The following is a 26,425-nucleotide window of genomic DNA, read 5'->3' on the forward strand; positions in this document are numbered from 1 at the left end:
CTTTATCTGAGCATTTATTGGAGACAATAAGTATTGTCAATACAGGATGGAATACTCAGGTGGGATTTTCTTCTGGGAGAAAAATGGGAAAAGCATTTTCTTTTGTAAAATTGAGATGGCTTCCTGACACAGAGTCTACAACTCAGGATAGCAACTGAAGGTACCTGGCCAAAATGACAACTACAGATGAGATATTGGTGAACCTCTGGCTACTGTGGGACATGGATGGGCACTGCCTCTGACACAGTATCGTCTGTAAAGCCACACATTTCTGGAACCGTATGGGTCTGTCTGCCACTGTCTCCTATCCATTTCTTTTGGCCAATAAAAGCATCACTGGCTCCAGGCTCTCCTGTTTTGCTTGTTCTGGCATTTGTCTAAGATATATGGAGGCATCCACAGCTCCTGTTTCTGTTCTAAACTCTGCTGTGGACAGGAGAACTTGATGCACTTGGGCATTATTCATGGGTCCACTGGAAAGGTTCTGATCACAATTGAATAATGGTTTGTAAGTGAATTTATCTGTCATTTGGGGGTCCTAGAGCTTGAAAGGGCTGACTGCTTTCTGATTTAAATTTCTGTTCCCTGGACACCTAACCATTAAACTCAGATGCCTGACATTCCTGGGGAACTGATAATCCCTTCAAGGCCCTTCCAGAGAACAGTATGTTTTGTGCTTTTGTTGTATTCCCATCTGCCCCTTGAGCATCTTACGCTGGCTGGTATTCAAGATCTTGGTAGATCATGGTTGAAGACTACTGAGCTGCCCTCCCTTACCGACCTTATTGGATACAAATGCTTTTTTGGTCAATCATCTTTGTTACTTGAGAGCTCTGAACTGTTTTGCCAGAATTAAGTCTCTTACCCAATGGCACCGAACCAACCTCAGCCAACATTCTGGGCACATCTGAGTTGTATCTATTGCCCTCTGACTCTACCGGCCTGGTGTGTAAGACAGACTTTTTCACTGTAGATGTGCTTTTTACAAGCCCACCCTTATTATCAGAAGGCATCTGGGCCTCGTGTTCTTGCTTGGTCACACGAGGTAAAAGGGAAAGGACCATGCCTTGATCTGAACATAGTGCTAGTGATCTGACCCTCATTGGTTTCATTGAGATGTATGGTCAAGTGTTCTTTCAGAGAAGTTTCAAGTTTTTTCTGACATCGGCTCACCTCTGAGGTTCCTGAAGGTTTGCATGAAGGACTGTCTGAGGGGCATTGTAAGTTTATCTCACAGTCAAATTGCAGGCCATTATCTAGAGTGCCCTTAGTGTTACTCCATGTCTGCTGTTTTTGAACAGTTTCTAGGCTGTGTCCCTTTGCTTTCAACAGTTTCTTCTCTAACTGCTTTGCTGGGAAGCTTCCAGGTTGGTTCAATATTGTGTAGGTCTACAATATTGTGTAGGTCTTTCCTGCCATGTTGCTTAAAGAAAGAGATCCATGAAAGTCCATAGTTACTTTTGGATGGGCATAACTCTGGAAGTTCGCCCTGAGGATTCATCCATGACAGAGACTCACGGATCCTCTTGGGTAGGCCCCAGCATTGTAGGATAAGCCTCTTTCGAAGGTGGTGCTCAAATTTCTTCCGGAGCTCAATGGTGATAAGGCAATTTTCAAGAGAGATGGACCTTGGAACATGGATCTTGGAGGGCTGAGTGACCAATGAGGGCTTGGGAGGTGGGGGACAAAATTCTTGCTGGGAGTTTTTGACCACAGTGGGTAAACCCCATACTCTCTCCTGTTCCTTTTTCAAGATGTTATATTCCAGGCAGTGGATTGCAGATGGATCAAGAGGTTGTGCTTCATCCTGGGGGCTGTGGAAATATACCCCACAGATCTTATGTTGGGAAAGAGAAGGTGACAGCACTGGAATTGGGGATTGAAGCTGGGCCTGGGGGTTCGCTTGAGGGATAGGTTGGTACTGAGATTGGGACAGACTTTGGGAGAAGTTAGTTAGTTGACTTTTAGGCAAGGGCAGAGTTGTGTGGTGGGTAAGCACTGGGGAATCTAATAATCTGTTGCAGCATCCAGAGGTCAGGGAACTATCAGTCAACACAGTGGCAATAGACTTCATGGACTCACTGTGTAGAGAAGGGAGTCCACAGAAAAACTGGGTATGTTTATCCTCTAACTGATCTTCAGAGGTCTTGGAATAAGGCAACTTCTGGGGCATGTGATGTCTCTCTTTGCTGCTCCCCAAAGGATGGGAAACTGCCAAGTTCTGATGATCAAACTCTGAGGTTTTACCCCAAGTTTTAAGTGAATCAGTCATCCCCCCGTCTTGTGTTTCAAATAGTGCCATAGTACCAAGGCTGGAAAAGTTAAGGTTTCCAGACAAGGTGAGGTAAGTTGTGGTGTTTCCCCATAAGTAGGATTCAGGTGAATGGAGGTCAAGAAGCTCTTGGTTATCCGAATGTGCTGGCTCCAACTGGGAAGAGTTGCCTGTATCAGTCTGCTGCTGGATAAATTCTGACACTGCATGATCTGAACTACAAATGCCTTCATTTATTGGGACATCATTGAAAAGCTCCCACGGGCTGCCTACCAGAGAGAGAACAGTTGCTGGCTGGAGAAGCAGTTCTGTTTCCTGAGTGGCATGTTGTTGCGGAAGAGAAAAAGAGGCAAGTGGATGGAGAGAATCGTGGTCCAGTGGGCATTCAGCGTTCACAGGAGACTCTGGTAGTAGACAGTCATCCAGTGGTGAGGCAGAAAGTGTGTCTTCCAAGTGCACACTCTGGTGAGGTGGAATAATGGAGGAAGACTGTAGAGAAGGCTCATATGTGGGATCTGAAATTAGATCTCCTACAGTATTTTCTGGGAGAGGAAGGGACAAAGTCTCAGTCACAGAAACTGTGGAGTCCATACTGGACATAGAGGCAGTGCCATCTTGTGGGGTGGCCTGAAAAAGCAGACGGTTGATCTTAGCAGTTGCTCCATTACACACATCACAGAAGGGATCTGGACATAGTAGCTGCCGAAAGCGGGAGGAATCGTACAGCTCACCTATGGGGCTGCAGGAGATAAAAATTTCAATTCTGTTGTAAAGACCAGCATTGAAAAGGTCCTACCCGCCTAGCTGTGATGGAGATACTCAAGCTTGTATATATCCATTCATTTTATGACACCCATGGCCTCCAGCGAGGCTCTAACCTCTCTCCATGCTCTTCATTTGTGTACTTGTCTCTTTGTATACCCTTCCCCTGACAAGAGCAAGCTGTGCTGAGTCTCTGATATGCTTTGATCATAGGGAAATGAGGTCCAGGAAAAAGGAGAATAATCACCTTTGCACAACAGACAGCAGCTTCCTCTGCTCCTGTATTTTTTTCTGGGAAGTTCTGCAACCTGGGAAAGCAGAAGTATTAGTTGTAGGGAAGAAAGGTTGAAATATCAAACAGGAGTCATTTTAAAGAAAATACTTAGGCTATCAAAGTCTGAAAGTACCAACAAGAAGTAGACATGGTCAAACTGTCATTAAGATGGCTCACATGTTATATGACTTTATATAAGGTATCTTTCTCTACATTGTCCCATGAAATGATATTTAAAACACCATGTAAAGCACACAAGTCTTGGTTTCCTCAAAGGTGTATGGGCACCTATGTGTCAAACATGGGGATCATATCAGAAGGCAGGAATGCATGGCAACCAACCAACCAACCAAACACATAGTACTCCCTGGACATATCCAGTGCTCACTGTATATATGGAACCCAGTGTCCTGAGGGTGTGTGGCAGCTTCATGTCCACAGGAGTGCAGAGAACTGACTCTGGCACGTTTGTCATGCTTCCTTCCTGTGGGTCGCTCTTTGAGGACTATTTCTTGGCAGTTGACTACCTGGCAACTTTACATCCTCAGATCATAGACCTAGGACCTTATGGAAATGACAGGATGGGAAACTGGGAAGAGGAGTTCCAGCAGATAGATACCTACCTTTAAGTGACCTCCTTCCTTTGTTAGCTGTACCCTGCCACTGTGGACATAGAGAAATAAACAAGGCATTAGAATTTTTTCCTGGTGTTTATCTTCTGAAGAAACCCAAATTTTATAAACCAAGAATATTATGACATTTGTTCAGTTAATGCAATTTAGTCTGTTCTTAAATGAACTTTTGGAGGTGACCTGATGTTTTTTGCCCTTCTTTGGGAAATCAAAGAAGGATTTTGTCTGTTAAGAGCCACACGTGGGATTATCAGTTAGAAATTTGAGGTCAGCAGCAACATCTGTGTTCTTTTGGAGACACCATTGTCCAGTGTGACAAAGCTCGGGTTTCAGGTCCTTCTCAGTCTCCAAGAAGTTGGCACTGCTTTCCTCACCAGCCCAACTTGGAGGGTAGTTGGGTAAATGTACAGTCAGGGTGAGAATTAAGCCTGGATGCTCATTCAGGAGCTCATCAGGAGAAGCTATTCTCCTTTGAATATTTAAGTGAAAACTTTAGTCCTCCCTGTATTCCTCCCATGCCAGGACTCATGCCCTAGGACAGCAATGTTCTTTTCTCTCCCAAGTGTCCCATTTCAGTCAGGTCTCTGATAGACAAACTCATTCAGTACTAATTCAGTACTCATTGAGTTCTGTAGTATACCAATAAAAAGCATCTCTTGGGGGTTCATCATACATCCTCACCTTTTTGATGTCCTGACTTTTCCAAGGTGGTGGGAAGAATGGTTTCAATATCAAATACCACAGGTATAGAAGGATAGACCCCACTCCACTCAGGAAGATGTAATTGGAACCAGTATTCAAGAATGTTGATCCAAAGCCTAACCATGGTTCAATATATCTATTCAGAAAAGAGAGGATGTTCTCCATAGACTGAGTTACATGGATGCCTGAAGTATCTGAGTTCTGAGGTTGCATGGGCCTCACTGTAGGCCTAGGTCTGCATCACAGAGCAAGGGAGAGTCATAGAGGGTTTGTGAGGACAGAGAGAAGAGTGAGCCCTCAGCTCCTCCCTCCCTCTCCTCCAAGCCCTATCACTGACCTCTGCTTGAGACTGCTGCTCCATTTCCACCCCTCCCTCCTTATCTCGCTTCATGTACCTCAGGGAACTATCTTGTTACCTCTGTAACCTGGATGCCAACCCATTCCTCTTGAATTGGACTCACTCAGTTCTCCAGACTAGAACGTCCAAAACAATGCCCGGAAGTTTTGCTTTGGGCCAGATATTTAGTCTTAGCAACACAAATGTCCTTCCTCTATCACACCAGTCTCAAAGCTGTAGGTTGTGATATCAAATGACCCTTACACAGGGGTCACATATCAGATAAACTGCATGTCAGATACTTAATGTTATGATCCATAACTATAAAAATTAGAATTATGAAGTAGAAACAAAATAATCTTATGGTTGGGAGTCACCACAATATGAAGAACTATGTTAAAGGGTCACAGAAAACACCTTTTGGCCACCAGTTTTTCCACTGTCCACAGAACTATCCACTACTAACAAGATTGCCACAGTGGCCTTGTGTTGAGAACCACTGCTCAAATATAATATTTCTTCTCTACAGAATGGCTTTCCTTCTAACTCAGCTATAGAACAAAATTATTTTCCCATACACTTACTTTTGTGAATATACCATAGCAAACTTTGCTTCAGTCACCTTTTCGTGATTTTAGTCAGAGGGACAGGCTGAATCACAAAACTGACATAAATAAAACGTGTATATAAACTTACAACTTCAAACCTCCTGGGTTAGTGGGCTAATCCATTTACTTTTCTGAAGCTATCGAAGCTTTAAGTGAACCAAAATTTCACAGACAACTACACTTCTTTTCTAGTTTTTATTCTCTCACCAACTATGCTCAGAACTCTGAACATCCGTCTTCCACTAACTTTCCAGGTAGCTTTTCCTACCTGGAAATAGTGGTGTGTATACAGCTGTATATGATGCCTGTCCGTAACCCTAAGCTTTGTGCACATCAAGTGGCATTTATGTTTTGTTTAACACAAGTCTCACTTTACAGTCCAAGCTAAGCTGGATCTCATCATATAGCTCAGGCTATCCTCGACCTTGTAAGCAATTCTTTTGTTTGAGCTTTTCAAGGGCAGGAGTTACAGATATACACTACCATACAGTTTCTCAGCAGACTTTTACTTTGGTTTTGGTTGTTTAGCTGATAGGTAACCGGGACTCATGTGATGGAGGATGTCCCCAAACCCACTCTGTAGCTGAGAATGAGCTTGAACTCCTGATCCTTCTGCTACTTTTTAAATGCTGAAATCACAGGTGTGCTGTGCCACCAGACCCTCTCTTGGCAGTTTTTTAGGACAATTTCTTATCCTGCTTCTATCTTTCCAATGTTGTTCCTTTTGTTGTTGAAATATTTCAGCTCAGCATAGATTGTAATAGAAAAAGTTTATCTGTTTTTCTTTCTTTAGGTGATTCAGAAAGGATTAATTAAACGCCCCCAAACATTTCATTTTCAGGTTAATTTTGCTAGAAACAAACAACAAAGAAAGGGCATTTCTAAAGAAAGGGATTAGTTTACGATTATGAAGGTGAGAATTGTCACTAACATCCTGTTAATTTCTCAAGTGATTTAAACATGCTCACAGCCAATGCCCACCCTGATCTGCTCATCTCTGCCTTACCCTCAGTTGTCGTTCTAAGGAAGTTCTCAAGGTCTTGCTTTGTACTTAGTTTTCCCAACTAATACAGAGCCTTAGAACTTGACCAGTATATATAATTGAAAACAAAAATGTTCTAATATAGCACAAATCTAAACTTGGACCATGGACATCCATTTCCTAGGTAGGTACAAGGCAATCCTATACAATTGTTGATTTCATGATCAAAATATCACAGTGGATAAGGAGAACATGATCATGATGAAGGGTCATGTCAGGAAAGGAACAACAGCAGAGTCCACCATATACCTGAAAAGGGTGTTGTCACCTGGAAGCACATTTTTCTCCAGAACTGGATCTATCAAACAAGACGTACACACTCATGGTGCTTCTCTTTTCACTCTATCCGTAATTCCTCTGTGCTGCACCCCTCAGTCATCAGTTCCCGATTGTCAAGATGGTCCTATTTAGATGCCATATTGTTGAGTTTTCTGTATTGGAGATAGAAGGCACGTCAGAGCACTTGGCCCTGGATGGCCTTCATTTATTCCCGAAAACACCTTTTGGCCACCAATTTTCCCATAGTCCACAGAACCAGCCAGTACTACCAAGATTGCCACAGTGGCCTTCGAACTCAAGAATATTACTCACTTCTGGCATCTTTGTTTAGCATGATAATGGCCACTGAATTTCATCTCAAATTTATTTTTTCCAGATGAGAATATATATATTTCCCCTCTTTATCTTGGTTTTGCTGTCTCCATCATCTTATTTCCAAGTACCAGGTCATCTGCTCCTGGTGTCTGTGAATCTTCCAAAATTTGAAACAATTGTGCGAAATTCATATTCTACAATTGTGCAGGGTTTTATGTCTCAGGCTACTGATCAGAAATTTGTTCCTTATCAGAGAAAGAACTGGAAGAGCTTGAAGGGGCTCGAGACCCCATATGAACAACAATGCCAAGCAACCAGAGCTTCCAGGGACTAAGCCACTACCTAAAGACTATACATGGACTGACCCTGGACTCTGACCCCATAGGCAGCAATGAATATCCTAGTAAGAGCACCAGTGGAAGGGGAAGCCCTGGGTCCTGCTAAGACTGAACCCCCAGTGAACGTGATTGTTGGGGGAGGGCGGCAATGGGGGGAGGATGGGGAGGGGAACACCCACAGAGAAGGGGAGGGGGAGGGATTAGGGGGATGTTTGCCCGGAAACCGGGAAAGGGAATAACACTCGAAATGTATATAAGAAATACTCAAGTTAATAAAAAAAAGATACTCAAGTTAATAAATAAAAAAGAAAGAAAGAAAGAAAGGAAGGAAGGAAGAAAGAAAGAAAGAAATTTGTTCCTTACAATTTCTTCCAGTTTCATGCCTGCATTGGCCTCTCTGTCTTGTACCGTGAGAACCTTCATGGGGTAATTTCTGAATTCAAGACAGATCTTTAGTGGAGATTTAAAGCTCTTTGTTATTTACTTAGCTTCTCTGGAAGGGAATTATGATTAAGCTTTGGCTACAGAGATGACACAGCACTTAATGATGTACCTCATCTGGAGACAGATACACTTCCTGCTATTGAACATTTGGCTAAGGACATGGCAGTGTGAAAAGGGCCTTTCCAGTGACCTTGGCTCTGGAACTGGCCCTTGGCCTGGGTGAATAATGACTATTTTTCCTTCTCCTCAGGACTTTCTAGTCCCTGCCCCATCCTCCAAAGAATATTCTGACTCAGGCTTTAACCTTGATTAGCCTTGATAAACCAGTTTCAAAGCTACACATACTGTAAAACTCAAAGATTGAAAAGTCAGTTCATGCTGCCACAGGTTGGGAGGGAAGAAATGGGGACCGACTGTTTACTGGAACATAGTTTAGGATGATAAGGTTTTGGATAAGCTTAATGTTCTACAATGGGAATGTACTTAAAATTTAACTGTGGACTTTGAGTTGAATGGTAAATTTAAAATTCTTTGTTTTCCACAGCAACTTAAAAAGATCCTTTGGCAATATTTGGTGGAGTGAGAACCCATGACTGCCCTCCACCTCTCTCTCTCTCTCTCTCTCTCTCTCTCTCTCTCTCTCTCTCTCTGTGTGTGTGTGTGTGTGTGTGTCTGTGTATTTTATTCCTTTGAGTTATGATTTCTCATTGAACCTAGATCTAGGATGACAGCCACTTAGCCCCAGTGATTCTTCCTTTCTCCATCAGTTACAGTGTTAGGGTTGAAGGTATGTGTGCAACCACACCCAGCTTGTTATGTGGATGCTGGGATTTGAACTCAGGTATTCATGAGTTAACCTACTTAGTGATCTCTCTAGCGCCCATTACAGTATTTTTGTGTTGGTTGGAACCAAATATCTGTTTCTTTTCTGTTACTAACGTTCTTTAATGACAAGAGTTGTAATGTTTTAAAATTGGAAACTTGGCATTTTCTTTGTTAACTTGGGGAAACTGTAACATAGACAGAAGTATAGAAGTAAAACCATTAATATTCAAAGTACATTCTCAAATAAACACACTGGAGCAAGCCTCCTAAACTGTATACAAGGCAAATTGTTCCATGCAGTGAAAGACATCTGCTGTAGGGAAATTGTCAAGCTACTGGCATGGAAATGAGAAAGAGATTCTCAATCATAGACAACACATCAAAGGATATGCTGTCTCCAGTCAAAGCATTAGGCCAGCCCCCATTTCATTCTGCTTACCTTCTTTCTGAGTGGTTTGAGTATATATTGTGCCAAGAATCAAGTCGACATAAGAACCAGTTAATAAGACCCAGTTATTGGCATTGTGCCTGCATCCACTAAAGCCTACCTCTTGTTCTTTGTTGCTGTTTCATTTCTCTTTCTTGAATAAGTCAATTTTCTTGTTTTGGGGTTTTTTGGGGGCCGGTTGAGGGGGTGGAGGTCTTAAACTAGCCTACCGATTGGGGCTGAAGCAGAACCTGAGATAGTATATGTTATATTCTACAATCCCTAAACCTGTGTGGAAGAAAAAGAGCCCAAAAGTTACCCAAGTTCTTATAGAGCAATAAAAAAGCTCATACTCTATACGCCACTTTTCATGGGAAATGTGTAAAAATATTCACTTAATATTTTGTGTCATCCTGTAACACATACTTTCAGCAGAGCCAATAGAAGTAGAGAAGCATAGTCATATCTTTTGCTTACAACAGTTATTCTCAGGGGTGAAAATTGCTTCTCCAATGACAAAGATACTCTCATGCTTGCACACTACACTGCATTCTCCCCAGGCATACCACAGACTCTACATTGCCCATATCAACACGTGGGGCTCTAAGCCAGTCTACTTTTAGCAACTCAAAAGAGTATTAGTGGAAGTGACAACCATCACTTTCACTCATTTCTTTGACCAGAGTTAAGTAACCTCAAGTTCTGGAAGCTCTGAAGGAGCCTACCATGTGGGGAAGATCTCTAGGTGCCTGACTACCAGTGGTTATGCCCTCGGTGAGACCTTTTTATAAGTGCTATGGAGTTAGCTTGAGAGGGTTCCCAGACCTGTGTATTTCCTGAGATTATGACACAGGGCTCTAATGTTAATAGAAGATGTCAACCCTTCTTCCTTAAACTGGATGAAGGTCGGGTTTCTGGCTCTGGTAATGTTCTATGTTAGTTTTGATTCTCAGACATCCTTAGCTTTTGCTGTCCGGCCCTTTCTTTTTCATGAGGGAAATACTTCAAACAAGAGTAGATACAGGTAGAATGTTAAATCTTCTGCTTCCCTCATTTCCCAGGTCTTTACTAATATTTATCACACACAGAGAAACCTGCCCTTTAAACCCAAGATTCAACATGGCAAGGGAATGTCACATTTGAAGAGTGAGCAGAGTAAGGGCCATGGACAATGGCATTGGGAAAGACACATTTTGAAAGCTAAATGATAAGGATATCAAAGAAAATGCCAGATGTATCCTATCAGTACAATCTACAAGAACAAGATGGTGCTTTAGGGTTAAGTAGATGATCTTGCCCAGAGGACATTCAGTGAAATGAGGACGATGAAGACTCTAGTAGACTTGGAAACATATAGACACAGGAAGTAGAAAGGTTGATTCTAGATGGCTCTTGTACTAAACTTTGGAGAAAAATGAAGAGTTAGGGAATATACTTCATGGTTTCAAATATGACTGATAATATAAGAACTATGTATTTTGTATCTGGCCATGTGTGATGAATTAATTGTAAATATAATGAAAGCATTTATGACCCACCCTAACCAAGGGGCAAATGGTACAAGAAAAGGAAAGGACACTCAAACTACAACTTAATAAGGAAGTAGAATTCTCAAGAGTCATCTGGATTTCTCAGATCCTATTCTGGCAGTAGGAGTGAACTTGCAGTAAAAAAATTTGTCTTTGGTTCCTAAAGGGTTTAGGCAGGCATTAGAGGAAGTTAACTTTTCTCGTGATATAATCAACAATGGAACAGGAAAGTGCCTTTCACAATTAATATTGGGCATGGGCTAGCTCACCTATTACAAGAACTTTCTCCTGTAAGTTCTGAGCACTGATGTGCTGAGGAAGCTGGCCCAAATTCTTCTGACTTGGATTCCAGCTTCCTGGGGTTTTATTTGAGGGTGAGAGAGAATCTTTGTTTTTTTGTTTTGTTTTTTTTTAATGAAACACTTTATTTAGGGCATAGGGAGGTGCTGGGGACAGCATACCATGACATAGATGCTGCCTGGGACCCTGAGAAGCAGGAGACACATCCCTCCAGGGGACCCCTCAGAAATAAGGAACCACCCACAGCAGGCCTGGATGGTGACATTTCAGAAGCCCGTGAGAAGCTCATTTGTAAAAAAAAAAAAAAAGTTGTTCCCATTTCTCCTAACCTTAGCCATGAACAACGGCTGTATAAATTTCATTTATTCGTGACTGATTTTCAGTTGGCCTTGGTATGCATAATTATTCTATTAGATCTGACTTTGTTATTTCTTTTTTTAAAAAAAAATTCTTCTTTTTATCTAATTTAATTTATTTATTTTTTTAATAACTTGAGTATTTCTTTTTTTTTCTCCACACAATATTTTTTTTTATTAACTTGAGTATTTCTTATATACATTTCGAGTGTTATTCCCTTTCTCGGTTTCCGGGCTAACATCCCCCTCCCCCCTCCCCTTCCTTATGGGTGTTCCCTTCCCCACCCTCCCCCCATTGCCGCCCTCCCCCCCAACAGTCTAGTTCACTGGGGGTTCAGTCTTAGCAGGACCCAGGGCTTCCCCTTCCACTGGTGCTCTTACTAGGATATTCATTGCTACCTATGAGGTCAGAGTCCAAGGTCAGTCCATGTATAGACTTTAGGTAGTGGCTTAGTCCCTGGAAGCTCTGGTTGCTTGGCATTGTTGTACATATGGGTCTCGAGCCCCTTCAAGCTCTTCCAGTTCTTTCTCTGATTCCTTCAACGGGGGTCCTGTTCTCAGTTCAGTGGTTTGCTGCTGGCATTCGCCTCTGTATTTGCTGTATTCTGGCTGTATCTCTCAGGAGCGATCTACATCCGGCTCCTGTCAGTCTGCACCTCTTTGCTTCATCCATCTTGTCTAATTGGGTGTCTGTATATGCATGGGCCACATGTGGGGCAGGCTCTGAATGGGTGTTCCTTCAGTCTCTGTTTTAATCTTTGCCTCTCTCTTCCCTGCCAAGGGTATTCTTGTTCCCCTTTTAAAGAAGGAGTGAAGCATTCACATTTTGATCATCCGTCTTGAGTTTCATTTGTTCTAGGGATCTAGGGTAATTCAAGCATTTGGGCTAATAGCCACTTATCAATGAGTGCATACCATGTGTGTTTTTCTGTGATTGGGTTACCTCACTCAGGATGATATTTTCCAGTTCCGACCATTTCCCTACGAATTTCATAAAGTCATTGTTTTTGATAGCTGAGTAATATTCCATTGTGTAGATGTACCACATTTTCTGTATCCATTCCTATGTTGAAGGGCATCTGGGTTCTTTCCAGCTTCTGGCTATTATAAATAAGGCTGCGATGAACATAGTGGAGCACGTGTCTTATTTATATTTTGGGGTATCTTTTGGGTATATGCCCAAGAGAGGTATAGCTGGATCCTCAGGCAGTTCAATGTCCAATTTTCTGAGGAACCTCCAGACTGACTTCCAGAATGGTTGTACCAGTCTGCAATCCCACCAACAGTGGAGGAGTGTTCCTCTTTCTCCGCATCCTCGCCAGCATCTGCTGTCACCTGAGTTTTTGATCTTAGCCATTCTCACTGGCCTGAGGTGAAATCTCAGGGTTGTTTTGATTTGCATTTCCCTTATGACTAAAGATGTTGAACATTTCTTTAGGTGTTTCTCAGCCATTCGGCATTCCTCAGCTGTGAATTCTTTGTTTAGCTCTGAATCCCATTTTTTTAAAGCTGTTGTTAGCGCTCAGCTGTGTTCTCAGCACTTCATCTTAAAGGATTTTACATTAAGCAAAAGCAGTAGCATGACATGGTCATTAGATGAAGGCTTTTATCTTTCAATATGTAGGCCTGAAAACTTTACAGCTGCACCTGCGGTTAGACAGTTAAACTACACAGAAAACTATCTGTGCCTTAACACTTTCTTGTCAACCTTTACATCTGGCCCTCTCTTTCTCTTTTTTTTTTGAAACATTATTATTGTTTATTTATTTATTTTTTATTAACTTGAGTATTTCTTATATACATTTCGAGTGTTATTCCCTTTCCCGGTTTCCGGGCAAACATCCCCCTCCCCCTTCCCTTCCTTATGGGTGTTCCTTTCCCAACCCTCCCCCCATTGCCGCCCTCCCCCCATAGACTAGTTCACTGGGGGTTCAGTCTTAGCAGGACCCATGGCTTCCCCTTCCACTGGTGCTCTTACTAGGATATTCATTGCTACCTATGGGGTCAGAGTCCAGGGTCAGTCCATGTATAGTCTTTAGGTAGTGGCTTAGTCCCTGGAAGCTCTGGTTGCTTGGCATTGTTGTACATATGGGGTCTCGAGCCCCTTCAAGCTCTTCCAGTTCTTTCTCTGATTCCTTCAACGGGGGTCCTGTTCTCAGTTCAGTGGTTTGCTGCTGGCATTCGCCTCTGTATTTGCTGTATTCTGGCTGTGTCTCTCAGGAGCGATCTACATCCGGCTCCTGTCCGTCTGCACTTCTTTGCTTCATCCATCTTGTCTAATTGGGTGGCTGTATATGTATGGGCCACATGTGGGGCAGGCTCTGAATGGGTGTTCCTTCAGTCTCTGTTTTAATCTTTGCCTCTCTCTTCCCTGCCAAGGGTATTCTTGTTCCCCTTTTAAAGAAGGAGTGAAGCATTCACATTTTGATCATCCGTCTCAAGTTTCATTTGTTCTAGGCATCTAGTGAACCCCATTTTTTAATAGGGTTATTTGTCTCCCTGCAGTCTAACTTCTTGAGTTCTTTGTATATTTTGGATATAAGGCCTCTATCTGTTGTAGGATTGGTAAAGATCTTTTCCCAATCTGTTGGTTGCCGTTTTGTCCTAACCACAGTGTCCTTTGCCTTACAGAAGCTTTGCAGTTTTATGAGATCCCATTTGTCGATTCTTGATCTTAGAGCATAAGCCATTGGTGTTTTGTTCAGGAAATTTTTTCCAGTGCCCATGTGTTCCAGATGCTTCCCTAGTTTTTCTTCTATTACTTTGAGTGTATCTGGTTTGATGTGGAGGTCCTTGATCCACTTGGACTTAAGCTTTGTACAGGGTGATAAGCATGGATCGATCTGCATTCTTCTACATGTTGACCTCCAGTTGAACCAGCACCATTTGCTGAAAATGCTATCTTTTTTCCATTGGATGGTTTTGGCTCCTTTGTCAAAAATCAAGTGCCCACAGGTACATTTCTGGGTCTTCAATTCTGTTCCATTGGTCTATCTGTCTGTCTCTGTACCAATACCATGCAGTTTTTATCACTATTGCTCTGTAATACTGCTTGAGTTCAGGGATAGTGATTCCCCCTGAAGTCCTTTTATTGTTGAGGATAGTTTTAGCTATCCTGGGTTTTTTGTTATTCCAGATGAATTTGCAAATTGTTCTGTCTAACTCTTTGAAGAATTGGATTGGTATTTTGATGGGGATTGCATTGAATCTGTAGATCGCTTTTGGTAGAATGGCCATTTTTACTATATTAATCCTGCCAATCCATGAGCATGAGAGATCTTTCCATCTTCTGAGGTCTTCTTCAATTTCTTTCTTCAGAGTCTTTAAGTTCTTCTTGTACAGATCTTTTACTTGCTTGGTTACAGTCACACCAAGGTACTTTATATTATTTGGGTCTATTATGAAGGGTGTCGTTTCCCTAATTTCTTTCTCGGCTTGCTTCTCTTTTGTGTAGAGGAATGCTACTGATTTATTTGAGTTAATTTTATACCCAGCCACTTTGCTGAAGTTGTTTATCAGCTTTAGTAGTTCTCTGGTGGAACTTTTGTGATCACTTAAATATACTATCATATCATCTGCAAATAGTGATATTTTGACTTCTTCTTTTCCGATCTGTATCCCCTTGACCTCCTTTTGTTGTTCGATTGCTCTGGCTAAAACTTCAAGAACTATATTGAACTAGTAGGGAGAGAGTGGGCAGCCTTGTCTAGTCCCTGATTTTAGTGGGATTGCTTCAAGTTTCTCTCCATTTAGTTTAATGTTAGCAACTGGTTTGCTGTATATGGCTTTTACTATGTTTAGGTATGGGCCTTGAATTCCTATTCTTTCCAGGACTTTTGTCATGAAGGGGTGTTGAATTTTGTCAAATGCTTTCTCAGCATCTAATGAAATGATCATGTGGTTCTGTTCTTTCTGTTTGTTTATGTAATGGATCACGTTGATGGTTTTCCGTATATTAAACCATCCCTGCATGCCTGGGATGAAGCCTACTTGATCATGGTGGATGATTGTTTTGATGTGCTCTTGGATTCGGTTTGCCAGAATTTTATTGAGTATTTTTGCGTCGATATTCATAAGGGAAATTGGTCTGAAGTTCTCTTTCTTTGTTAGGTCTTTGTGTGGTTTAGGTATAAGAGTAATTTTAGCTTCATAGAAGGAATTCGGTAGTGCTCTATCTGTTTCAATTTTGTGGAATAGTTTGGATAATATTGGTACGAGGTCTTCTATGAAGGTCTGATAGAATTCTGCACTAAACCCGTCTGGACCTGGGCTCTTTTTGGTTGGGAGACCTTTAATGACTGCTTCTATTTCATTAGGAGTTATGGGATTGTTTAACTGGTTTATCTGTTCCTGATTTAACTTCGGTACCTGGTATCTGTCTAGGAAATTGTCCATTTCCTGAAGATTTTCAAGTTTTGTTGAATATAGGCTTTTATAGTAAGATCTGATGATTTTTTGAATTTCCTCTGAATCTGTAGTTATGTCTCCCTTTTCATTTCTGATTTTGTTAATTTGGACACACTCTCTGTGTCCTCTCGTTAGTCTGCCTAAGGGTTTATCTATCTTGTTGATTTTCTCAAAGAACCAACTTTTGGTTCTGTTGATTCTTTCTATGGTCCTTTTTGTTTCTACTTGGTTGATTTCAGCTCTGAGTTTGATTATTTCCTGCCTTCTACTCCTCCTGGGTGTATTTGCTTCTTTTTGTTCTAGAGCTTTTAGGTGTGCTGTCAAGCTGCTGACATATGCTCTTTCCTGTTTCTTTCTGCAGGCACTCAGCGCTATGAGTTTTCCTCTTAGCACAGCTTTCATTGTGTCCCATAAGTTTGGGTATGTTGTACCTTCATTTTCATTAAATTCTAAAAAGTCTTTAATTTCTTTCTTTATTTCTTCCTTGACCAGGTTATCATTGAGTAGAGCATTGTTCAATTTCCACGTATATGTGGGCATTCTTCCCTTATTGTTACTGAAGACCAGTTTTAGGCCGTGGTGGTCCGATAGCACGCATGGGATTATTTCTATCTTTCTGTACCTGTTGAGGCCCGTTTTTTGACCAATTATATGGTCAATTTTGGAGAAAGTACCATGAGGAGCTGAGAAGAAGGTATATCCTTTTGCTTTAGTGTAGAATGTTCTATAAATATCTGTTAAGTCCATTTGGCTCATGACTTCTCTTAGTCTGTCTACGTCTCTGTTTAATTTCTGTTTCCATGATCTGTCCATTGATGAGAGTGGGGTGTTGAAGCCTCCTACTATTATTGTGTGAGGTGCAATGTGTGTTTTGAGCTTTAGTAAAGTTTCTTTTACATATGTAGGTGCCCTTGTATTTGGGGCATAGATATTTAGGATTGAGAGTTCATCTTGGTGGATTTTTCCTTTGATGAATATGAAGTGTCCTTCCTTATCTTTTTTTGATGACTTTTAGTTGAAAATTGATTTTATTTGATATTAGAATGGCTACTCCAGCTTGCTTCTTCTGACCATTTGCTTGGAAAGTTGTTTTCCAGCCTCTCACTCTGAGGTAGTGTCTGTCTTTGTCTCTGAGGTGTGTTTCCTGTAGGCAGCAGAATGCAGGGTCCTCGTTGCGTATCCAGTTTGTTAATCTATGTCTTTTTATTGGGGAGTTGAGGCCATTGATGTTGAGAGCTATTAAGGAATAGTGATTATTGCTTCCTGTTATATTCATATTTGGATGTGAGGTTATGTTTGTGTACTTTTCTTTTCTTTGTTTTGTTGCCAAGACGATTAGTTTCTTGCTTCTTCTAGGGTATAGCTTGCCTCCTTATGTTGGGCTTTACCATTTATCATCCTTTGTAGTGCTGGATTTGTAGAAAGATATTGTGTAAATTTGGTTTTGTCATGGAATATCTTGGTTTCTCTGTCTATGTTAATTGAGAGTTTTGCAGGATACAGTAACCTGGGCTGGCATTTGTGTTCTCTTAGGGTCTGTATGACATCTGTCCAGGATCTTCTGGCTTTCATAGTTTCTGGCGAAAAGTCTGGTGTAATTCTGATAGGTCTGCCTTTATATGTTACTTGAATTTTCCCTTACTGCTTTTAATATTCTTTATTTTGTGCATTTGGTGTTTTGACTATTATGTGACGGGAGGTGTTTCTTTCCTGGTCCAATCTATATGGAGTTCTGTAGGCTTCTTGTATGCCTATGGGTATCTCTTTTTTTAGGTTAGGGAAGCTTTCTTCTATGATTTTGTTGAAGATATTTACTGGTCCTTTGAGCTGGGAGTCTTCACTCTCTTCTGTACCTGTTATCCTTAGGTTTGATCTTCTCATTGAGTCCTGGATTTCCTGTATGTTTTGGACCAGTAGCTTTTTCTGCTTTACATTATCTTTGACAGTTGAGTCAATGATTTCTATGGAATCTTCTGCTCCTGAGATTCTCTCTTCCATCTCTTGTATTCTGTTGGTGAAGCTCGTATCTACAGCTCCTTGTCTCTTCTTTTGGTTTTCTATATCCAGGGTTGTTTCCATGTGTTCTTTCTTGATTGCTTTTATTTCCATTTTTAATTCCTTCAAATGTTTGATTGTGTTTTCCTGGAATTCTTTCAGGGATTTTTGTGACTCCTCTCTATGGGCTTCTACTTGTTTATTTATGATTTCCTGGAATTCTTTCAGGGATTTTTTGCGATCCCTCTCTGTAGGCTTCTACTTGTTCTCTAAGGGAGTTCTTCACATCTTTCTTGAAGTCCTCCAGCATCATGATCAAATATGATTTTGAAACTAGATCTTGCTTTTCTGGTGTGTTTGGATATTCTGTGTTTGCTTTGTTGGGAGAATTGGGCTCCGATGATGCCATGTAGTCCTGGTTACTGTTGCTTGGGTTCCTGCGCTTGCCTCCGCCATCAGATTATCTCTAGTGTTACTTTGTTCTGCTATTTCTGACAGTGGCTAGACTGTTCTATAAGCCTGTGTGTCAGGAGTGCTGTAGACCTGTTTTCCTGTTTTCTTTCAGCCTGTTATGGGGACAGAGTGTTCTGCTTTCGGGCGTGTAGTTTTTCCTATCTACAGGTCTTCAGCTGTTCCTGTGGGCCTGTGTCCTGAGTTCACCAGGCACAGAAAAGTTGGTCTTACCTGTGGTCCCGAGGCTCAAGTTTGCTCGTGGGGTGCTGCTTACCTATTTAATTTTTTTTTACACACCAGATATTATTCTCCTCCTGGTCCAACCCCTGTCCCCCACTGTTCCACATCCCATACCTCCTCCCCATCACCCCCCACTCTCCACAAGGATGTCCCCACCCCACCAGACCTCTAAACTCCCTGGGGCCTCCAATTTCTTGAGGGTTAGGTGCATCTTCTCTGACTGAACCCGTACCCAGAAGTCCTCTGATGTATATGTGTTGGGGGCCTCATCTCAGCTGGTATATGCTGCCTGGTTGGTGATCCGGTGTCTGGAAGATCTCGGGGATCCTGGTTAATTGAGACTGCTGGTCCTCCTATAGTGTCTGCCTCCTCCTCAGCTTCCTCCAGCTTTTCTTTAATTCAACCAGAGGGGTCAGCATCTTCTGTTCATTGGTTGGGTGCACATATCTGCATCTGACTCTTTCAGCTGCTTGTTGGGTCTTTTTTAGGGCAGTCATGGTAGGTCCCATTTTGTGAATGCCCCATAGCTTCAGTAATGGTGTCAGGTCTTGGGGCCTCCCCTTGAGCTGGATCCCACTTTGGGCCTATTACTGGACTTTGTTTTCCTCAGACTCTTCTCCATTTCCAACCCTGCGTTTCTTTCAGACAGGAAGAATTATGGGTCAGAGCTTTGGCTGTGGGATAGCAACCCCATCCCTCACTTGATGCCCTGTCTTTCTGCTGGAGGTGGATTCAGTAAGTTCCCTCTTCTGACTGTAGGACCTTTCATCTAGCCCCCCACCCCCTTTGAGTCCTGAGGGCCTCTCACTTCCCAGGTCCCTGGTACATTCTAGAGGACCTCCCAACCTCCTTCCTCCCTAGGTCACCTGTTTCCATTCTTTCTGCTGACCCTCAGGGCTTCAGTCCTTTTCCCTGATCCAATACCAGATCATGTTCCCCTCTCCCCCAACTCCCATCCACCTTCTCTCCCCTGCCCCTTCCCTTGTGGTTGCTTTCTTCTCCCTCCCAAGTGGGACTGAGGCATCCTTACTTGAGCCCTTCAGTTTGTTGACTTTTTGAGTTCTGTAGACTGTATCTTGGGTATTCTGTACATTTTTTTTTGGCTAATATCCACTTATTAATGAGTACATACCATGCATGTCCTTTTGGGTCTGAGTTATGGGCCTATGTGTGTGTTTAGCAGAGGGCAGTATCTAATGACTGACTAGGGATAGAAATGAGGGTAGATTTCAGAAATGTGGGAGGCTTGCCAGTAACAGGAATCTCGAATTCCCACCCAAGTCACTCTTTCCTTGCTTTGTGACCTTGTGTTGAACTTTACCGACCCCAATTTGGAAATGAGATGTACAATACATCTGAAAGGTCCACCAGTCCTGAGTGCCTTACAGAATGGTGGTGGACTGTGAGCCCCAGTCACTGACTTAAAACATGCCGCAGACACTTCAGCTTTTCTGTGTGCCTCGTTGGGACAGTGAGATAGGATACAGAGAACTGGTTAGCATGGCGGTGGGTGCTGACTGTTTGAAAGCTTTCTGGTAGGGAGGAAATATAGCCTGCTATCCTGGGAATCTCGAGGTGCTAAGCATGTTGCGGATAACATTTTAAGGACAAACCAGGCTAGTTCTGTGAGCAGACACTTGTGCTCCACACATGTCATCCTTGAGAAAAATCTGACCTACTCTTCACCGCTGACCAAGATGATCTCCTGATTGAATATATTCACTGTCTTTTTTTAGTTCTAAACTAAGAATAGATGGCTATTTATAAAAATCCATATATGTATGGATTTATATAAATATGGATACTATATATATAGATATTGTATATAGTATATATGTGGATATTGTAAATCTGACCATTAAGGTCCCCCCGCACTGTGAGCATACAACTGACATATCTGGTCTGGCCAAAGGGCTCATTACTCCTCACATTTCCCATGTAACAACATAAGCTTGTTAGTTTATGCTTAGAAAAGGGCAGTGAGGCCATTTGCCCCCATGGGAGGCATTCATCAATTAATAGATGCTATTCTGTCTCCTAAGTGATTGTTGCAAGATGTTTGATCACAATGAATTCTGAGATTGTGTTGCTTACTGAAAAAAAGGTAATTTTAGTTGTGGTGTGGCTAAGCCTTGGCAAACACCGTTAATTCTTCTGGCTGGAATACAGATGCACCCTAATACACACCTTTAATCTCAAACAGTGATGGTAAAGTTAGTTTGTAGAAGGCAGCACCCATGTTTGAAAGGGATGTCTAATTGAGTCCTGTAGACAAAGTGACTAATCAGAGAAAGATTTAACAGAATAGGATATGCCCAAGTCTCATAAGAAGAGAGAGAAAAAAGAGGCTACTTAAGAGAGAAGTACAGAAAAAAAAAGAAAGAGAAAGGAATCAGATTTACTGGGACAGTGGTACTGAGACGGGTTGCAGAAAGAGAGCAACCTAGACAGAGGTGAAGACATAGAGGAGCCAGGAAATGAGGATCCAGATTAGACTAGATTGCCAGAGTTAGTTTGAAGCCAAGCAGAGCAAAAGGTCAGAGGCTAAGAGAAGCAGACTGAATCAGCCAACTTGGAAAGGAGTTTGAGCCAGAAGAGCTGAGTTGACCAGCCAGCCAGAGCTCAGAAAGAAGTGGAAAGGGTGAATGTATTAAGCAACAAGTCTCAGAAGCTGAAAACACTCTAGGCCTAGATTAGATTTCTCAGAGGCTAGAAGTTTCCAAGACTAGGCCTAGGTGAGCAGACTGAGGCAGTGAGCCTCAGACAACAATTATATAAGGTGGATAAAAGTTACATTTATATCTGGCACCCAATTACAGGTGAGCTGCTTCGCTTTACATGGTACGTATTCTTGGCTAGGTAGGGAACACCATCAGCCTGTTTTGGTTGCATCACTGTAATACAGGTCTTATCAGTGCATCAAGCTATGTATGAGCCTCTAGGTTAGGTATCTGGATTTCTGTTCGCGTGTTTTTTAGAGGAGGGAGAAGTCAGGGACTTTCTCACTTCTAAAACTGGAATGTGTCTGACAGACAGACAAGGGTTTAGAGGAAAAGGAGCTCAGATGCACTTAAAGATCTGATCTCACTTCATTCAATACCTCAGGCTACTCCTGTGGCTCTGAGTGCTCGAATGTATATCTTCTACTTAGCTAATGTGATCAAGGGGACCAACAATTTCGGGGGTGGTGGTGGTGGTGGGGTGGTGGTGGTGGCTCACTTTCCCTCTTCCCCTTGATTCAATTCCTCCTGTAATTGTCAGTTTTCAGTTATCCTTTTAGACGCCTATAACCTCTAGAAATGGGCTCTAGGGGAGATTTAGCCACCAGAGGAACGGCATTACTTAAGTAATCTGTGCTCAATGAAGATATCAAAGAGCCAAGCTTCTCAGCAGGATCCCAGGAGAATCTATTCTAGGGATTTAACATTTGTGTAGGGCAGAGATCATCTCTAACACTGTCCCTTCCACTTCCCCTTACAAGGCATGGTTCCAGTCCTCTTGTATTTTCACACCCCTCATCAAAAGCATCTTAAAAAATCACAAGTCCTCCATGCTTGGATAAGGGTTATTTCTGACTGAAGACAGTGTAGCCAGGCACTGAAGGTGAAAGGATGAAAATCACAGATGCTGATTCCAAAACTTCCAGTGTCTGTTCTCCTGGTGTGTGAGCAGTGTGAGAGCCCTTCAGCAGTCTGGTTCTCTATCTTTTTGATGGTACAGATTGTGGATTCATCCTGCCTTCTCCTGCAAGGAAGTGCCTAGAACACATACCTCCTCACAGTTTTGATGGGTTTGTGTGCTTCATTTTATAACCTGGCTTGAGTCACTGGGCCTCAGACAAAGGTTGCTCATACTGCCTTTCCCATGTTATCACCTTCCCCTGAGCAATTGTGGCACTATGGACCTGGCCTGGGTTGTAGTGTGCACCTTTTCTGAGCATGCTCAGGTGTATAGTTAACTTTCCCATTAAGCATGTTCAGGAATGAATCCACACCTTTATGAGTATGTATGGGCTCCCCAAATAAAATTCCCATGTTTCCTTCCTTCTAGGAGCATTGCTTTAAAAGTAGCACCCATGCACTTTTTACGTGCTTCAGATGCTAAGTCTTTCTAAGTCTTATGTGTGTTTATTTGGGCTTTTCCCCCTATAGACAAAAACCTTCAGCATTGCATTACTTAGTCTTATAGGCTTCCATCTGCAGGGCATGCTCATCCTGACTGATCTTTCTGCTGCTCTGGCAGGAGTTCCTGAGGGAAGTAAGCCAGAGGCAGTTCCCCAATAACAATGCCTGAACATGTGCACCCTACCTTCCCACATTCCGCCAACACAGGGTGAAAACATTCCAAAAGTAAGTTTCTACATAGAACATGTAGTCCCAAATAATCCAAAGAGCCAAGTATAGAAAAATGGCCACCTAGAACTCTGGAGTTGACCTCTGAACTTGAAGGAACTCAGACTGTTGTCACTATAGGCATTGTGACTGGAACCAAAGGCCTGACTCAGAATTTACAGATTACCCTGACCAAATCAAATTTCCTCTGACCCCAAGAGGAAAGTATTCAGCTTATTTGAGACTCATTTTCTCTGCTGTGCGGTGGACATCTATGGGCTATGCTACAGCAGTATGTACAAAGGTCCAGAGACACTCTAGCTGCTAGTGGGTGTATCTTTCCCCTCATGTAGCATGAGGAATATACAGGCAGATGGCTGGTGAGTGTGCTGAGTTCATGGGCCTATTAATTACTGTTTCCCTTCTTGTAGGTGGCAAGTCAAAGGTACTGGTATACTTCTTGAGTAGCAAGTGCATGGGTGGGGTGGGAATCCAAATAAAAAAGAGAGACCATTAGAGACATGAAAGTCAGAGGCTGAGGTGTTGTAGCCACCAAAGATTGTCCACGGACTGCATTGTTGAGGCTGCAGGTGGCACAAGATCCAGATTTTCACTTTCCTATGATACTATTGAGCCAGCCTGAAGTGGCAGTGGAAAACTATAAAACTCAATCCAACTGTATAAAACTCTGCTAGTTAGTTAGGCTTGAAAGCTTAGGATCTATGCTTTGTAAGTACTGAGAAGCTACTCACCCTGAATCCAGGTTAGGGATCCCATGAGAGCAGGATTAGGAAATGAACTTCTGCATGTTCGGTGCCTTGTTTCTAAGGATGTGCCTGCAAATCCCTGCATTCCAAACCTTCTGTCCACAGAAGAATTCATGGTAGCATTTCTTTTCCCAACCTCATTTCATTCCTAAAAGATAGTCTTAGACCAGGTATGTTGGCACATGCATTTAATCCTAGTATTCTGGAATGGAAGCAAAGGCAGGAGAATCAATAACAACCTTGGGCTGGGCAGTGACTTTGCACCTGAGGCACAGTTTGCTTTCTCCATGACAACTGTCATCAGGCTGAAGTGTTCATTGCTACCTCAGTCTCTACTCATATTCCCAGCCAACAGTCTCTATGCAAAAGTGACCTTCCTTTTCTGATTCACTAAACCATCATATAGTGGGCCTAGGTCTCTAAGACTGGGATAAAGGAAGAACAATGGACACAAGAAGATAAACTAATAGTATTCAGGGCAGACAGAAGGATAAGGGGATACATCTGTCTATGGGGATACTGTCTGGCCTCAGGATTTACCCATAGTGAAAATGATGTCAGAAAGTTGCTCAACACAGAAATCCCACAGCCTACTAGTTACATATTATCCTGCCTCCCCGTGCTTACACCATGGAAGTTGTCCACCAACCTGGCCACTTGAGAACCTAGATTCCATAGTCATCGCCAACAACCATGGCATCTCACAGTGAGTAACTGATGTGGGACCAAGGCCTGATTGTTCTTGCTCATCACAGATATGAGGAGAGCTTCTGCCAGACTAATTTCATGGGGAAACCAAAGCTCTAAAGGAACAAAGGCCTTCCCAAAGCCAGTGCAGAAGACTCACAACTTACACCCGATGGAATCTGATGTAATCACTGTAGAGATGGACACCAGGTTAAACATCATCAACTTGGAGCATAGGCTACTTGGGAACTGTGTTCTCAATCTGGTTAACCTGCCCTAGGATATGTAAGTAGGCTAGTGATAATGTCTCTGGTGGAAGTGTCTTCCTGTGGGAAGTCCTCCATCCCTGACTTAAGCCCTGGCCTAGAAATTTGAAGGGAGAGAGAGTAGAGTCAGAGTCAGTGTCCATCAAATAGTTGGTGCTCTCCTGAAGATGAGGTGAAGACCCCCATAGGCTCATATGTTTCATTACTTGGTCCCCAGTTGATAGAACTATTTGGCAAGGATTAGTAAGTGTGGTCTTATTGGAAGACTTGTGTCACCGAGGGTGGGTTTTGAGGTTTCAGAAATTACTGCATGCTTGTGGATCAAGATGCAAGCTTTCAGTTACTGCTTCAGGGCCATGTGTTGCATGTAGTTTTTTGCTACCCTGTTTTAGCCCCAGGCAGAGCACACTACCCCCCAACCCCTGGTTCCCTCAGATCTGCAGAAGAAAAACACAAACATAGACACAGACACACGCACACATGCACACACTGCTCAATTTTCAACCTGCCTTATTGGCTCAATTGCTGGACGCTCCTAATCTTCCTCAGCTAGTGTGCCCTTCCCAATACTATTAGCTCAGCATCTTACAAAATCTGCCCTCAACTTTAGTTGCTCAGTTAGCTTTTTGTTCAGCAACCCAGAGCTGTTCTCTACTTAGTTGTGTTTCTAATCTCCTGGGGCCTATGGCTGCTCTTACTGAGATCTCACATGTCTGGTCCTTTCCTCCCTCCAAAGCATGACAAAAAATTCTCCCTCCCTTTCCTGCATCTCTTAGTCTGCCTCTGGGGATCCAGAAATCCTGCCTCTTTCCTTCCACCCAAAGATTGGCCCTTGGCATCTTTACTGATCGATGAAGAACCAATTGGGGTACAGGACCTTAGCATCAGACCAACCTCTCCACAGCCATGCCTGTTTGTCAGCTGCCATGTTCCCTGCTATGATGATCATGGATTCTAGTCTTCTGAAATTGTGACCGCCATCATAAAGTCTTCTAGAAGTCACCTTGGTAATGCTGCCTTATCACAGCAATAGAAAGTAACTAAGACAGGGCTAGAAGGCAGGTTCATACTCCCAGAAGGACAAAATGGAAGACCAGGTCTGAGTCAAATTTTCTGGTGACTAGGATTTTCTGTGGGAAAAAAAAAACCTGTTTGTTTGCCTACCCCTGTGTGAGACAGAGCCTCTGTGCTGGGCACATTACCACCTGGACCTCTTGTCTGGTTCATGCTGAGGCTGTCTTCGCCTTCAACTGTGAAAAGGTAACTGAGGAAGGCAGAGAGTTATGGCCTCGAAGATTAGAGTGGGTACTGATAGCAGCCGACAGACTCCCACCTCCATTTACAGCACTACTAGTGCTGACAGGAGCAAACCTTAGTTATCTGGGGCCAGCAAGAATGCCCAGTGAGAAACTGTGAACTCTTCTCACTCTTAAGAGGCTGCGAGAAAGAAAAGTATAGAGAAAAAGGTCATAGTGAGAGCACTTGCACACACACACTCAGTCAGGCCCAACCACCAGTTTCATCAATTTCACAAGTGCACATGCATACTTATATACATACACATATACCTACATATGTATGTATGCACACATATATAGACAGACATATATACAGACAGACATATTGTACATACATGCATACAGGTTTATATACATGTATACATATATGTACATACACATTTGGTAGATGGAACAGAGCCCCAACAACAACACTTTATTTTTTCTCTCAGCCTTTTTGTACAAACTTTATAAAATTACCTCACAGATAAAATATTACACAAAAGGGAGTACAAGAAGGATGATGATAGTAAGTTCAAATCAGTTTTTCATTCTATACA

General features: G+C 42.5%; 1 protein-coding gene across 3 annotated transcripts; it reads right to left on the bottom strand.

The window, feature by feature from the left end:
• On the bottom strand, positions 1 to 23,833 carry Spata31d1c (spermatogenesis associated 31 subfamily D, member 1C). Of its 3 annotated transcripts, XM_063276712.1 has the most exons (5): positions 23,621 to 23,833; positions 6,879 to 7,060; positions 3,932 to 3,971; positions 3,282 to 3,342; positions 2 to 3,011 (listed from the first exon to the last, which is right to left on the bottom strand). In XM_063276712.1, the coding sequence occupies exon 5, from the start codon at positions 2,870 to 2,872 to the stop codon at positions 1,274 to 1,276; it is 1,599 nt and encodes a 532-aa protein (XP_063132782.1). In that variant the 5' UTR covers positions 2,873 to 3,011; positions 3,282 to 3,342; positions 3,932 to 3,971; positions 6,879 to 7,060; positions 23,621 to 23,833; the 3' UTR covers positions 2 to 1,273. The 3 variants fall into 3 exon arrangements, with proteins under 3 accessions (NP_001389128.1, XP_063132782.1, XP_063132783.1); NM_001402199.1 differs by lacking the exons at positions 6,879 to 7,060; positions 23,621 to 23,833 and adding an exon at positions 4,622 to 4,838 and having other exon boundaries at positions 1 to 3,011; XM_063276713.1 differs by lacking the exon at positions 6,879 to 7,060.
• Between the last annotated feature and the right edge of the window lie 2,592 nt (positions 23,834 to 26,425).

The sequence above is a fragment of the Rattus norvegicus genome, chromosome 17 (genome assembly GCF_036323735.1).
Source record: "Rattus norvegicus strain BN/NHsdMcwi chromosome 17, GRCr8, whole genome shotgun sequence".
Taxonomy (NCBI): Eukaryota; Metazoa; Chordata; class Mammalia; order Rodentia; family Muridae; genus Rattus; species Rattus norvegicus.